The 15,251-nt window shown below is 32.8% G+C and overlaps 2 protein-coding genes across 3 annotated transcripts; both read left to right on the forward strand.

Annotated features, from left to right (window-relative positions):
- Positions 1–483: 483 nt before the first annotated feature.
- Positions 484–3,292, forward strand: LOC139868421 (uncharacterized). 2 transcript variants are annotated; one of them, XM_071856754.1, is made up of 2 exons: positions 484–1,991; positions 3,075–3,292. In XM_071856754.1, the coding sequence occupies exons 1-2, from the start codon at positions 1,739–1,741 to the stop codon at positions 3,080–3,082; spliced, it is 261 nt and encodes an 86-aa protein (XP_071712855.1). In that variant the 5' UTR covers positions 484–1,738; the 3' UTR covers positions 3,083–3,292. Both variants share the same exon structure in this region; 1 of them encodes a protein (XP_071712855.1).
- An 8,266-nt stretch (positions 3,293–11,558) lies between these two features.
- LOC139894910 (F-box/kelch-repeat protein At3g23880-like) lies at positions 11,559–12,166 on the forward strand. Its single transcript, XM_071878120.1, has 2 exons — positions 11,559–11,761; positions 11,818–12,166. Exons 1-2 carry the CDS (start codon positions 11,559–11,561, stop codon positions 12,164–12,166), a joined length of 552 nt encoding a protein of 183 aa, XP_071734221.1.
- Positions 12,167–15,251: the final 3,085 nt, after the last annotated feature.

The raw sequence follows: 15,251 nt of genomic DNA on the forward strand, positions 1-15,251 counted from the left end.
ATCACTTTTTAGTACTCTTAAAATTTTACAAGAATTTTAGTACAAATGAGTAATTGTTTTTGATGAACTTTTTAACCAATCATTTCATCAAGTAGGGATTTATTATGTTTAAGTTATTCTAGTTATTTCCTTTTCATTTTTTATATCAAAGGCGAAAATTTAATATAAAGGGAAGCTTCATCGAAACAATGAAGACCCCGGGCATCCGCCCCGGCTGAATTTTTCTTTTAAAAAAAATTTACACTAAAAAAACATTTTTTATACTAAAAATAAGGTTTTGTTTAGTGTTTGCCCCAACTTCAATGTAAAATTAAATAAATTTTTGCACTAGCTCCATCTGTATCAGGTTTAAGTTCCGCCATTGACAATGATGGAGATAAATGGAGATAAACTCGATCATGAATTGAAAGAAATTAAAGGTAGGAAAACTAAATCATAAAACATCTTCCGATTAAATCTTTGATTCGATGCATGTTGCTTTCAAAAGTTTTCAATGCTATCATCAAAAGCCGCTCGTTCATCACTAAACACAGTGTCCGCTACAATCAGATGCATCATCTACTTGCACGGTATTTAATAGATATGAAGGAAGAATTTCAACAAAATTATGTTTTGATTACTGATAATGCTAATTTCCTCAAAAATAAGATACCTATTACTGTTCCTGAACATTATTAACCGAATTAATAATGTCTACGAACTCAAACTCAGAATTAAGAATTCCGGATTACATACCGATCGAGATTCAATTTGAAATCATAAAACATCTTCCGATTAAATCGTTAGTTCGATGCATATTGCTTTCAAAATTTTCAATGCCATCATCAAAAGCCGCTCGTTCATCACTAAACACAGTGGCCGCTACAATCAGATGCATCATCTACTTGCACGGTATTTAATAGATATGAATGACGAATTTCAACAAAATTATGTTTCTATTATTGATAATGATAATTTCCCCCAAAACATGTTACCAATTACTGTTCCTGACACTGTTAACCGAATTGATGCTATGGCATCGTCCGTACTTGGTTCATCTCATGGATTATTGTGTTTATTTGAATGTGATGATATAGATGAGAAATGTGATATATGGAATCCTTCAATTCGGAGATGTATCGTTATTACGATTCCTAATTCGTCAGATTGGATTGTTGGTTTTGGAGTTTGTCCTGATAGTTGTGACATTAAGCTTGTCAAAATCAGGGATCGTGTCACTTGTAATTCCGTCAATTGGGACGTCAAGGTTTACACCGTAAGTTCAGGGGTTTGGAGAACTATACCTATCGATAAGCCTCGTAAATCGATTTCCTTGCCTACAGATCAGGTAGTTATAAATGGGATCATTTATTTTCTAGCTAGTGATGATAGTAGAAGAACAAGGAATGGGCGTTATAGAAATGTGATTATTACATTTGATCTGATAAGTGAAAAAATTGGAGAAGTTTACCTACAAGATAGTTTAGCACTTTTGTCTGGAGTGTTGTATCTCTCTTTGCGAATGGAGTCTCTTGCTGTGATTAATGATTACAAAGAGGGTGAACAACGAGTTTGTGATGTCTGAATACTTAAGCATGGGTTTCCAAATTCTTGTGACAAACTTTTTAATTTTAAGGCACCAAAGGGTTCAAGCGATAGAGTACTAAGATTTAAAAAGAATGGGGAACCTATATTGTTAAGGTCAGCACCATCCAAAGGAGACAGATTTGAAGTTTACAATCCATCATCACAACAGTTTATGGATCTTGAGGTTTTTGGAAGTGGTAATAGTATTGTGGCAGACATTGTGCATTCCCTCACTGAAATGTTACTTCTAATTGACCAGCCGAATATTATCCTCATTAATGCAGACAACGATGGTAATGATGATGATGAAGACGACGAATATGATTATGATGATGATGATGATGAAGATGAGAATGATGACGGCGACGTTGATGACAACGACAATAATGATTTTGATGATGACGGTGACGGTGACATGTTCCAAGGTACTTTTATTATCTGCTTCTAAGATGGGTTTTATACTAATGATAATTAAATTTCAGATTTTGCAAACGTTATGCAAAATTGTTTACAATCAAGTAGATAGTCTTGGCTATATAATTTGCCGCCCTGTGTATTTGCAAGAGAAGATTGAGCACTTCTTTATTGTCATATAAATGATAAAAATGATCTCCACTGATAAATGAGGAAGTTAGCAGTACATACACCATATAGGACCCATCAAAGTTGCAAAAATATTTTATAAATGTAAGATAAATGATAATCCTGCAGGTGCATGAATGTGATTAAGTAGTAGATATGTAAATTTCCCTGCGTTGGTTATATATTTACATTTTTTTAAGCATTACTTCGGTTGTAATGCCCGCCGCATAGTCCTGTAGGAGCCTGCCTAATCGATGGGATACAGTTAGCATCCATCAAGTTGACCATGGCTTATATAAATATGATTTTCTAGTTTACTATTTCTTATCAATATCATCATCATTGTTAAAGCTGTGAAAATCACGCTTGACTGAAGAGAATATCTTATATTTATGTGTATGTTATACTGATCGTGATTATAATGCTTTAGTTGAGTAAGTAGACATCTTGCGAGTTGTGACTATACAGTTTATGTTAAATGCAAATTGTGACTATACAGTTTATTATTTTATTTTACTATTTAAAAAAAAAAAAGGCCGGAGGTCCACTCGGAAGCACTCTCTTTATCCGCCGAATAAAGAGAGGGATGACTTTCTCTACTTTTCTGGGTGGAGAGATGACTTGTTTTTATTCTCGGATAAAGGAAGGATTGTCTACATCTCACCTCCCCCATACACCACTCAAGTGGTATTGGGTACTGTTGCTGCTGTTGCTGCTGCAAATTGTGACTATACAGTTTGTGTAGGAGTGGAGTTTGTTACCAGATAAAACTGTTAGGCTGTAAAAAGTGATCTTTCTGTTGCATTCTGTTGGTTGTTCCTTCATGTTGTGTTTCTTCTTACAACGTGTTTATATTGCAACTTTCTGACTCTGTTATTCTAACTCGTTGTTTGGCATCTCACTCATTTTTTAATTTCATTTTTCAGTTAACTGAAAGAGATCATTTCGGATCCTGGACTAAGTTGTTGCACGATGTGATGTTGTAGCAGTTGAGACAGAAGGTTATTGTTTGGTTGATTTCTTTCAATGACTAATTGTTACTTTGCTCATGTTTTAACTTTTAGTAAATGCCACCTGAAACTAAATTTACACTCTGCAGCCTAACCATCTCATTTGTTAACCAATATATTTGCAGTACTTGGTTGTCCAGAGTTACTAGTTACTAGTGGCATGAGGCTAATAGCTACTAACATTTAGGTGTTTGTTTTGCTATTACATATAGGTGTTTGTTACTAACATTACGGTGTTCGTTGAAAATCTGATAAGATAATTCTCTTTGATCCGCTAGTGATTTTCTAACACAGACCCAACCCGTTTAACTTTTCAGCTCATGTTTTGGTAAGCGGGTCAATCCACAGACCCTAATAGGGATGTCAACTTCTGACACAACCTAAAACTTAATTCGCAGATTTGACAAGGTGTTAGGGTTTTTGACCCATGAACTTAAAACCTGCCAACATGCTATTTTTTAGGGTTGCGTTTGGATCAACTAATGTGTGTTTGGGTTGACCCACCAGGCCACCAACCCGAATAATGATGAACTATTATTTTCAAAGAATATTGACTAATGTGACCCATTTGACCTGAAATACTTGTTTGAGCAGAGGCAGAACATTACATGGGTTACTTGGTTCGAGTTAAGTTTAGCAAGAGTTAAGTTGTGTTGAAATACACAACTCTTTTATGTATTCTGGTTGGTTTCTGGTTAAGTAGCTTTAGAATGCAAACCCAGTCCGAATGTTTGTGATGATCTTAGGAATGTTAATATGACCACTAGACCTAATCACCATTCACCATTCTATATTAAAATTAAAATTTATATTTCCTGATGAAGTTTCTGGTGGTAGATTAGGAAATCTGCACAAACTAATAGAAAACCATATAAGATGTTATTGAAAGAAGAGGTCACTAAAAACAGAGTGTTGCATATTTATTCATTGCACTGATATGTTTTTTTTCGGGTAAGCGTATGATATGTTAATATCCCTTACTCTGTGGTAAACGTATGTCCGGCTAACCAAATGAACAACCTGGATATGGATACAGGATATATCCTCACTAATTATACATATTATTATGTATTAATTATTATTATTATTATTTTCTTGGAATTGAAGAAACAATTTTTGCTAGAAACAATGTAAGTTAAACCTATTTTCAATGATAATTAAAAAGTAATTGTGATGAATATTATTGATCAGTAATTTTTTGTATGAACTGTATTGATTTTTATTCATTACAAGAGGGCTTATATAATTACATGAAGCTAACAGCTCTTTCTAGTTTTGGTAAGGCTCCAATTGTACTTTTGGAACCACCATTACAATAAAGGAAATATGCTGTTTTGTCTTGGTGCTTGTAGCCGTTGAATCTGTGCAGAATACTGGTTGCCTTGTGACATGTACAAATCAGGAAATGATGAAGGAACCCTTCTGATCCTAAAGTCAACTTACCATAAAAGGTAAGTTGACTATTCTTGACTTTTTTCTTGAACGTATTCTAACACTCCCCCTCAAGTTGAATAGTGGGGTTTCCAATATTCAACTTGCTAAGCACTTCACTGAAAAATCTCCCATTAACAGATTTGGTGAGAATATCGGCTAACTGGTCTTCTGATCTAATAGATGAAAAAGAAATGATTTCGCCATCTAATTTTTCCCTGATGAAATGTCTATCAATCTCAACATGTTTCGTTCGATCGTGTTGAACCGAATTTTCTGAAATGGCAATGGCGGCTTCATTGTCGCATAAGATTTGAATGGCTTCTTTTGGAGGGAACCCAATTTCTGTCAAAAGTTTTCGGATCCATAGTGCTTCGACTACTCCTTTGGCTATTCCTCTAAATTCTGATTCGGCACTTGAAAGTGAGACAACTTTTTGTTTCTTACTTTTCCATGCTACAAGATTGCCCCCGACTAATGAGAAGAATCCAGATGTAGATTTTCTATCTCCTTTCTCACCAGCCCAACTTGCATCCGTGTATATTTGAGTTCATAGATGTCCATTTCTTTTGAAAACAACTCCATGATCCGCCGTTTTCTTCAAATATCTGATGATTCTCATTACAGCTTCCATATGATGAACCTGTGGTTGATGCATGAATTGACTCACAACTCCAACTGCATGAGCTATATCAGGCCGAGTATGAGCAAGATAGATGAGTTTTTCCGCCATCCTTTGGTATTGCCCTTTGTCAGCAAGATCAGCTTCATCTTCCATACATAGCTTCTGGTTTGGAATCATTGGAGTATCAGCTGGTTTGCAATCAATCATACTTGTTCCTGCAAGAAAATCAAGAACATACTTCTTTTGACAGATAAATATTCCCTGTTGGGATCGTAATACCTCAATCCCCAAAAAATACTTAAGTCTGCCCAAATCTTTCATTTCAAATTCTTTAAATAAGTTCATTTTTAAGTTAGAAATTTTCTCTTTATCATTTCCTGTTATTATCATATCATCAACATAAATGATTAAGCATGTAATTAAATTCTCTTTATCAGTAGTATAGTGTTTGTTTTGTTAGATTAATAGGATATGATTGTTCTGATGATTCAAATATATAAAAAGAAGTTGCACTCCAAAAATAGGCCAGCAGAACTCTTGATACGGAGTATTAGTTTATTAAATCATGTGAGCTTCAAAAATACAAAACCACCTACTGAAATAGCAAGCAAGAACATACAAAAAAAGGGAGCACAAAATCGTACTGATCTGGCATTTTATGTCTTTATGTTACGTTATTGTACACAAAAGATTGAAGCTGCTATCCAGTATAAAACTCATTTCGAAATCCTTGCACGAGAACCTAATATGAAACAAAAACGATTAGAGATCATTTAGTTAAACCGATAATGCATAATTTGAAAATTAGAAATATTTGGTCACAGAAGGTACAGAACGAAAAGGCATTATTTGTAAACCATCAAAATCAAAAGCTATTCAACACTGAAATTTCAAACATGGTCAAAATGATGTATCATTCGATTATGATTATTGAAAACAACAAAATAAATAATGATAAAACTGTGAACTTAAACGCTCTTCAGGTGTACTAATTAATCTTGATGGTGTAAGTGTAAGCACTACCCTCCAAATTAGGATGGATCGATGATGGTTTGAGAATGAATCAAAAAGATGCTTTTTTGTGTATAGTTCAATTAGAGTCTGGTTGACCAGAAATTGCCCACAAATAATTATTAGTAATCTTATCACTAATTAGTGCCTTTATATCACTTTTATCTAAAATTAACATAGAATATTTCCTGTTATTACGATATATTATATTATATTATATTATATTATATTATACCTATATCTAAAAGATACATTTCCAATGAATAGTACTATTTATTTTTTCACTTTACGCAAACTTAACCCCCTACCTTTCATTAAAATGCAAATCGAACCCTCCACTTTATACGTATGTTTTTTCCCCAAATTTCACAAGCTTAACCCCCTAACTTTTATTAACATACTAACCGCACCCCCACTTTACTAACTTTTTTTTTTTACTAATATTCAATTTTCACAAACTTAACCCCCTAACTTTTATTAAAATACAAATCGAACCCCCACTTTATACGTAAAGTTTTTTCAAATTTTACAAACTTAACTCACTAACTTTTATTAAAATACAAATCGAACCCCCACTTTACTAACTTTTTTTTTTTACTAATATTCAATTTTCACAAACTTAACCCCCTAACTTTTATTAAAATACAAATCGAACCCCCACTTTATACGTAAAGTTTTTTCAAATTTTACAAACTTAACCCACTAACTTTTATTAAAATATAAATCGAACCCCCACTTTACTAACTTTTTTTAAAAAAATAAAACCCGAACGCTAAAAGAAGCAACTTTCACAAAAGGAACAACCCTTCAATGTTATGTCGAAAAAAATTCTTTTTTACAAAATAGATCAAGACTTTTTTTTTAACTCGCATTCAAAACGGAGCCCCCGGCGCGAAGCGAGGGCTCCACGGCTAGTTTGTTAACTAAACAACCTAATATTTTTTCTTATTTGGCTCCTTAGAGATGAAACAACCTGAATTGACCTGCTTAAGAATAAGTGAGTTGAAATTGTCATCTTTAACAAGCATTTTGATTATGAAGATAAGGCGACATCAAAGAAGAAGTACAGTATCCAGGTGAAGTACATTGGATTGTTGTTATGAATATTCTTTAGTATTTGCAGAGTACTAATGATATGTTCTTGGTTTACGGTGGTTTGGAAGAAGAGTTAAGTATTAAGTTTTATACTGATTCTAGTTTTCAAACTGATCAAGATGATTCTCGATCCAGTCACGTTGTTTCTTTATCATGATGGGCAAGACAGTTGATTGGAAGAGCTCTAGGCAGAGCACTATTGAACAATCTACAACAAAAGTAGAATACATTGCTGACTGAGAAGCTGCTCAGAAAGCTGTCTGGATAAGGAAGTTTGTTGTTATACTCAGAGTAGTTCACAACATTTAATCTTCTATAATATGTCATGTGATAGTTCGAGTGTTAATATACTTTTGAAAGAATCACATGCACATAAAAGTATCTGGCACATTCTTCAAAAGTTTAACTACATTCATTAAGTCATTAAGAGGAATGATATTAGTATTCTTAAAGGTTCATACAAATGATAATGTGGCTGACCCGTTCATGAAGCCCATGATGCACAACAAGCATGATGATCATTCTAGTAATACTAGACTTCGTTATGCTGCTGATCTTATTCATTTGTAATTTAGTATTTGGATATTTTTGGAACATTAAGCAGTTTTATATTAATGAATTGATATATAGTTGGTATGATCGTTTTCATTTATATCACTGTGTTCTATATTAGCATGTTTAATCCATGAATAATTGTTGATTATTCAAAATTTCCATAATCGGTCATGTTATGGGAATAACATGAATTAAGATTAATGTGAAATTTTGATTATATTCATTGATGATGAATAGCTAACTTGTTGAGACCAAAATTCATATGTATTCATTGATGATGAATATTGGAATGACCCAACCATGAGATGTCACTACATGGATCATAGTCAGTAGTGAATCTTTTAGTGATTATGTCTTTGTGTCCTTAGACTTGAGATGCACGCCCGTCTTGATGAGTGTAGCATTGTATTTTGATATGGTTAAACGATGTCCTGAATAAGGCTATTATAAAGGCCATTATTGGATATAATGTAAAGCTCGTGATAGACACGTGTATGCAATATAGGATTTGTTCCTCTAAAATATTTGGAGTTAGATACTTTTTGAGCTCCTCGATGAATGAATAAGATATTTGTGTGGCCGCACCCAGATGTAATTAAGATGATACTTAATTAATTTGGTGATCTAATTCAGTTCTAAGATCGAGAAACAAAATTGTTAAACAAATGAGAATGACCGATGATCCATATCTCAAATTTAACTAAAGTATCTGAAATAAACGGACGAATGACATTTAAAACTTACCATAAACAGTTTCGAGAAACTACCCTCACATGAATTTGGGGACAATGACGTGTTGCTAGACGCTTACCATTGTTTGTATAGTTACTTGGTGTTGTGCCATGCACAAGTGGGTGTCTGTAGGATTAATGTGCAAGGTACAACATATAACTATATGGCCAACTTCATTTGAGCCTTCGGGGTCACACACATATACACCGAGACTTCAAATAAAATATATATATGATGTATATATATTACTCAAGTAACAAAATAGTAAATCGAAATTAATTCATTTACTATTCATATGAATAGTAAATGAAACGAAATTAATTAATTTACTATTCACATGAAAGCGACATGATAGAAATTATTAATTATAAGTTACATAACATACCCCTAAAGTATTTGAGAAATACGACTTTTTAAAACCAAATCAAATGAAATATGATATTACATACAAAGAAATCAAAAACAATATATTCTTTTGATTTGTTTTTTGCTACCAAACAAACGGAGTATATCATATATTCATATATATATATATATATATATATATATATATATATATATATATATATATATATATATATATATATATATATATATATATATATATATATATGATCGTTGGGTTATGAGATCAGTAAGTGAAAAGAGAGAAAAATAACATATTTGTTTCGCTTTCCTTTGATAAATCTCAACATACACATACGGAGTATTATCGATTAATGTATTAATATAATTGGATTATATTAATACGATATTTGAGTTTGGACTAACAGCCATTGACGGTCGTTTGAAGTGTAGTGTGGACTATTCAAAGAGACGGTCATACTTTTGATCGTAAGTTTCTCTCCGTCTCATCAATTTCTCCAAGAAAGGTATATCGTTTAGTCACTTTGTGAATTACATATTTTGACAATTATTAGTTGTGTAATTGGATCATTGGGATAAATTAATCGTGTGCATGTTTCATTAAATATATGAATATATAATCTTGTAAATGTTTTTATGAAATAATAAAAGATTATTATTTTAACTATCCGCTGCGTTAATCTGAAATTGGTAAAAGTACACACTGTTTTCCAACAAAATCCCCTAATGATAATGGTGAAAATCTTTTGGGAAGAAAACGAGTTACCTGTTTATATGAAAACTATAAATAACTAATCATTTGTATGTAATGAAAAATAAAAATATATTGAACAAAACGGGTTAGCTATTTTTCTTTTTCTTTTTCTTTTTTGGCACAAAAACTGTAACTTCATAAAAAAATGGAATTCATCAAAAAGACAAAGACCCAAATACAAGATACAACAAACCGGCCCACGAAAACCGAAACAAAACAACCAAAACAACTGAAACTAAACATACCAGACACCTAACCAAAATAAACACATACAAAGAGAGAAAAAAAAAAAAAAAAAAAAAAAAGAGCACAAGAAGCAACACATACAAACTAGCAATCTAAACATAGAAACAAGCGACCAAGCAAAGCAGATCCTGAAAAAGCCAACCGAATCGAATGTAAACAAAAATCTGACTTCGGGGTTTCACATCATCGACGTTGAAATTTTTCAACTCCTCACCGTGAATTTTCCTCGTCTTAGCTTTTCTAGTTTTAGGAACCGTCTCCGAGCTTAAAATCTTACTTTCAACCCAACAACCTTTAAAATCTTTTGTTGCCTCCTATAAAAAAATTAGCATGATTACCCGTTGAGGATTTAAGTTTGCCAATACTCTGAAGAACCGTAGGGATTTCTCTTTCGACATTAAGATCATTTGATTTAACACCCCCTCCTTGCTCGGCCCGCGTGCCTTGACTTTTGATCTCCGACAACAATACCAATGCCAGGAGTCGAGCCAACATTATCCTTACCCCTTTCAGACATCAACGAAGAATTCTTGCAATGTAAATTAGTCTTGGCAGAAGCGACATTTTGTGCATAAATAATATCGACATCAGATTGTGCTTCAACCCAAACCCATGTCTAAGACCAGTAGAGCCCAAAACTAAACTTAACTGGGTCAACAACATTAATCCATTTAGGGATGGAAAAATGACCCGTACCCGATGGGGAAACCCAAAACCCGTTATAATTGGGCCGGGTTTGACCCGAGTCCGTCGGGTCATGGGCCGGATATGAGGATGGTTACAAAAAAAATTCCGGGTCCGGGTTCGGGTATGGTTTTGGATACAAACCCGTTTACCCGACCCGTATACCCGATCCGCATACCCGTATACCCGGCCCGAGGAATTTTAATAATAATTTTTATGTAAAATTTTAGTATTAGTATTATATTGTTAATGTATAAAAGATTTCTCTTATTTGTTTTTAAAACGAGTATAATTTTATTCAATATAATTATATATAACAAGTTTTCGAGATGTGATATTTTATATACTTTGCGTATTTAAGTATTTTAGAAACTTTTTAATCAACTTTTTGTATGTAATATTTTATAATAATTTAAACATGAATTAGTTAAGTTATTTTTTGATATTTTGATTTGGTAACTTATTGAAAAATAAATACCGAATGACTAATCGGGCATACCTGCTTACCCGTGAGGAAACCCGAAAACCGATAGTATATAAGTAAATGGGGACTCGACGGTTTTCGGGTCGGGTTTGAGGAGGGTTTTTTTAATCGGGTTCGGGTCCGGATTACTTAAAACCGACTCAAACCCGACCCGATGTCATCCCTAAACCCATTCCACTCCACTCTTTCCCTTTCATTAACCCATTTAAATATTAATATTTAATATTAATATTAATATTAATCAATTGATATATTAATATTTAATATTAATATTATATCAGTTAACCCATTTAAATAGAAATATCCACACTAATGTTTAACTTTCATTTCAGACTCGTATCATATGTAGACTTCGATCAATAATCACTCAGCCGTTCTACCAACAAAGCCCTAAAATTCGAAACCCTAAATTCCAAAATGTCCACCGACTCAAACTCAGAGTTAATAATACCAGATACCATACCGATCGAAATTCAAGTTGAAATCGTAAAACATCTTCCCATTAAATCGTTGATTCGATCCACATTGCTTTCAAAACTATTCAATGCTATCATCAAAAGCTCATCGTTCATCACTAAACACAGTGTCCGCCACAATCAGCATCATTATCTACTTGCACGGTACGATATAAATATGAATGGTGACTATAAAAAAAATACGCTTTGATTATTGATAGTGATAATGATAATTTCCACCAAAACAAGTTACTGTCTGTTCCTGAGACTGTTCACCAAATTCTTGAGCAATCGTATCTACTCACTTCCTATCACAGATTATTGTGTTTAGCTACTTGTAAAGATCAAAGTTATCGTATATGGAATCCTTTAATTCAGAGATGCATTGTTATACTGATTCCTGATGGGAAACTTTGGACTGTTGGTTTTGGAGTTTGTCCTGACAGTTTTGATCCTAAGCTAGTCAAGATTAAGAGATATGGTAATAGTGACACTTCTTATTCCGTTAATTGGGACGCTGAGGTTTATAGTGTTAGCTCAGGGGTTTGGAGAACTCAAACTCAGAATTAAGAATTCCCGATTAGATACCGATCGAGATTCAAGTCGAAATCATAAAACATCTTCCGATTAAATCGTTAGTTCGATGCACATTGCTTTCAAAAGTTTTCAATGCCATCATCAAAAGTCGCTCGTTCATCACTGAACACAGTGTCCGATACAATCAGCTGCATCATCTACTTGCAAGGTATCATATAGATATGAATGACGAATTTCAACCAAATTATGTTTCTATTATTGATGATGATAATTTCCCACAAAACAAGTTAACAATTACTGTTCCTGACACTGTTAACCGAATTGATGCTATGCAATCATTCGTACTTGGTTCCTCTCACGGATTATTGTGTTTATTTGAAAGTGATGATATACATACGAAATGTTTTATATGGAATCCTTTAATTCAAAGATGCATTATTATACCGATTCCTGATGCGAAACATTGATCTAACAAGGAATGGGCATCGTAGAAATATGTTTGTTACATTTGATCTAACAAGTGAAAAAATTGGAGAAGTATACCTACCTGATAGTTTAGCACTTTTGTCTGGACTGTTGTCTCTCTCTACACGAATGGAGTCTCTTGCTTTGATTCATGATTACGAAGAGGGCGATCAACAAGTTTTTGATGTCTGGATATTTAAGCATGGTTTTCCAAACTCTTGTGAAAAACTTTTTACTTTTAAGACACCAAAGGATTCATATGATAGAGTACTAGGATTTAGAAAGAATGGCGAACCTATAGTGATAAGGTCTACACCATCCAAAGGAGACAGATTTGAAGTTTACAATCCATCACCACAACATTTTACTGATCTTGAAGTTGTTGGAAGCGGTAATAGTATGGAGGCAGACACTGTGCAGTCCCTCACAGAAACGTTACTTCTAATTGACCAGCCGAATACTATCCTCATTAATGCAGACAGCGATGATGATGATGACGACGAAGATGATGTTGATGAGAATGATGACGACGACGACGATGACAACGACAATAATAATGCTGACGATGACGGTGACGTGTTTCAAGGTACTTTTATTATCTGCTGCTAAGTTAGGTTTTATACTAACGACAATCAAATTTCAGATTTTGCAAACATTATACAAAATTGTTTACAATTAAGTAGATAGTTTTAGCTATATAATTTGTGTTGCTGTATATGATGTAGTCAGGGGCGGAGCCAGAAATTATTGTTAAGGGTGGCTCAAGTCTTTACAACTACCGATTTTTTATGACTATCAAAAAGTAAATAAAATTATTATTTAGAACGGTACAAAATTTACATACAAATGACAAATGGGTTGATATTTCCACTCAAGGTTTTGATAAATCTACTTATTTTTATGCATTAATAGTTGTACTGTATAAATAACTGTTGCATAAACAAGTGGATCTATGAAAAACAGATTTATCATCACCCAATAACAAATTACAAATTTTCTTATTCAAACTTATGCTACTGAGTAGTATTTTCAACTTACTTTATGAACAGTTTTACCCAAAAACATTATTAATACGTACATCTTTTATTACTTAAAGTTTGAATGCAATATATGTGAAATAAATAAAATAAAATTCTAGTTTATGATAATAAAACATACATCTATCTCCTATTTATATTTTATTTATATTTTATATTATATTACGGAATATTTAACTTTAAAATGAAGATTAAATGACATTTATGAAACTTGATGGGCTAATACTTACATATATTGTACTAGTTGAGGGGTCAAAAACATAAAATGAGAAAAAGACAAAGAGTTATCATCTCTTCTAACAGAGATTTCCAAACTTACATCTGAAACTCGCCTTCAACTTTAAAAACTCCATCTTCTTTATCAACAACTCAAAACTTTTACAATTAAAACACATACATGTATCGATTAATCCACTACAGTTGGGGGTGGCTGAGCACCCTCAAGCCACCCTACTAGCTCCGCCTCTGGATGTAGTGACCCGAACTTTTCCATGTTTATATATATTAATTGAGATTGATATTTACATGATTAAATGTTTCCAACATGTTAAGCAATCAAACTTGTTAAGACTTGATTAATTGAAATATGTTTCATATAGACAATTGACCACCCAAGTTGACCGGTGATTCACGAACGTTAAAACTTGTAAAAACTATATGATGACATATATATGGATATATATATATATAGTTAACATGATACTATGATAAGTAAACATATCATTAAGTATATTAACAATGAACTACATATGTAAAAACAAGACTACTAACTTAATGATTTTTAAACGAGACATATATGTAACGATTATCATTGTAAAGACATTTAATGTATATATATCATATTAAGAGATATTCATACATGATAATATCATGATAATATAATAATTTAAAATCTCATTTGATACTATAAACATTGGGTTAACAACATTTAACAAGATCGTTAACCTAAAGGTTTCAAAACAACACTTACATGTAACGACTAACGATGACTTAACGACTCAGTTAAAATGTATATACATGTAGTGTTTTAATATGTATTTATACACTTTTGAAAGACTTCAATACACTTATCAAAATACTTCTACTTAACAAAAATGCTTACAATTACATCCTCGTTCAGTTTCATCAACAATTCTACTCGTATGCACCCGTATTCGTACTCGTACAATACACAGCTTTTAGATGTATGTACTATTGGTATATACACTCCAATGATCAGCTCTTAGTAGCCCATGTGAGTCACCTAACACATGTGGGAACCATCATTTGGCAACTAGCATGAAATATCTCATAGAATTACAAAAATATGAGTAATCATTCATGACTTATTTACATGAAAACAAAATTACATATCCTTTATATCTAATCCATACACCAACGACCAAAAGCACCTACAAACACTTTCATTCTTCAATTTTCTTCATCTAATTGATCTCTCTCAAGTTCTATCTTCAAGTTCTAAGTGTTCTTCATAAATTCTACAAGTTCTAGTTACATAAAATCAAGAATACTTTCAAGTTTGCTAGCTCACTTTCAATCTTGTAAGGTGATCATCCAACCTCAAGAAATCTTTGTTTCTTACAGTAGGTTATCATTCTAATACAAGGTAATAATCA

Source organism: Rutidosis leptorrhynchoides, chromosome 1, assembly GCF_046630445.1.
Source record: "Rutidosis leptorrhynchoides isolate AG116_Rl617_1_P2 chromosome 1, CSIRO_AGI_Rlap_v1, whole genome shotgun sequence".
In the NCBI taxonomy this organism is placed as follows: domain Eukaryota; kingdom Viridiplantae; phylum Streptophyta; class Magnoliopsida; order Asterales; family Asteraceae; genus Rutidosis; species Rutidosis leptorrhynchoides.